General features: G+C 43.9%; 1 protein-coding gene across 1 annotated transcript; it reads left to right on the top strand.

Annotated features, from left to right (window-relative positions):
• The first annotated feature begins 130 nt into the window (after positions 1 to 130).
• On the top strand, positions 131 to 1,021 carry LOC122270738 (ATP-dependent DNA helicase PIF1-like). Its single transcript, XM_043049244.1, has one exon. The coding sequence runs from the start codon at positions 131 to 133 to the stop codon at positions 1,019 to 1,021; it is 891 nt and encodes a 296-aa protein (XP_042905178.1).
• Positions 1,022 to 1,435: the final 414 nt, after the last annotated feature.

Raw genomic sequence — 1,435 nt, 5'->3', positions numbered from 1 at the left:
AAAATATGGTGGCGACTTCCGACAGTGCTGTCCAGTTCAACAACGTGCCAACAAAAGCGAAATACTCGACCTTTTGATCAAGAGAAGCCATCTGTGGCAACACTTCAAGACTTATTCGCTCGAAAAGAACATGCGCGTTGATCCCGAAGAAGAAGAATTCGCGAAATACCTGCTAAAGCTCGGCGACGGGGAACTCGAAGTGAATGAACTCGGCGAAATAGAAGTCCCAGAAGAAATTCGCTCTGGTGGTAACCTCATCGATGAAATCTTCGGACCATGCCTCAGAAGTGGGAACTACGAAGCAATGAAGAATCGCGCTATTCTTGCACCATTGAACGACGATAAGGACAAGATCAACGAGCAGATTATCGCTATGCTTCCAGGCGAAGAGAAGACATACACAAGTTTCGACTCGGTAAAGGATCAACATGAAGGGGGAATTCAATTCGCGCCTGAATTCCTGAACTCGATCAACATCGCCGACTTGCCTCCACACAATCTGAAGCTCAAGAAGAACGCCATCATCATGCTTCTCCGAAACTTGGACGTCTCTGAAGGAATGTGCAACGGAACACGATTGATTGTCACCGAACTTTGCAACAACATCATCAAGGCTAAGATCATCACCGGTGAACACGCAGGCCGACAAGTACACCTTCCAAGGATCACGCTCGACTCCAGCAAATCACAGCTTGGCGCAACTATGCAACGGCACCAATTCCCAGTTACTCCAGCATTCGCCATTACGATACACAAGTCACAAGGCCAAACATTCGAATTCGTCGGCGTGCTTCTCCTCACGACGGTCTTCGTGCACGGAATGCTCTACGTCGCGTTTTCAAGAGTCAAGCGTCAAAGTGCGTTGAAGGTCCTGCTGCCTCCTGAGAATCCAACCCACACCCGAAACGTCGTATGGAAGGAAGTCCTGAACAAGAGAAACTCACCAGCCGCACCTGCCTCTCCGACAAGAAACTACCTGGACAACATGGAAGACTTCGCAATCGGTCACCCGCTGGTATAACATAAAATCATAGAAGTCTGACTCCGTTTTCCATTGTTGTCGGCGCATTTTTATTGGCCAGAAAATCACGTGGTAGGATCCAGTTTTCCCTCATTCATTTCCATATTGTTTTGGTTGTCATCAGCACAAAATTTTCAATAGTCGTAAAGGTATTGTTTTTCTTTAAATATTTTTGTATCCCTAATTTAAACTTATTTTCCAGTACTGCTATTATTAACGAGAGTATTAAATTATGGTTGTGAACTCATCAGATTTGTTTGAACAATACAATGCTATAAGAATATAAATGTTATTTCAAAAAATTATTACTTCGAAAAATCACTTCCGTTCACCAAGAGATCTAATATTTGGGTAAAGTAATATTTGAGAGTAATATTTGGACGTGGGAAGTAGAGGCACAAGAGTAAGTAAACA

Source organism: Parasteatoda tepidariorum, chromosome 10 (genome assembly GCF_043381705.1).
Source record: "Parasteatoda tepidariorum isolate YZ-2023 chromosome 10, CAS_Ptep_4.0, whole genome shotgun sequence".
Lineage (NCBI taxonomy): Eukaryota > Metazoa > Arthropoda > Arachnida > Araneae > Theridiidae > Parasteatoda > Parasteatoda tepidariorum.
Note: the sequence above shows the minus strand (reverse complement) of the source record. Positions and strands in the feature narration are given on the sequence as shown.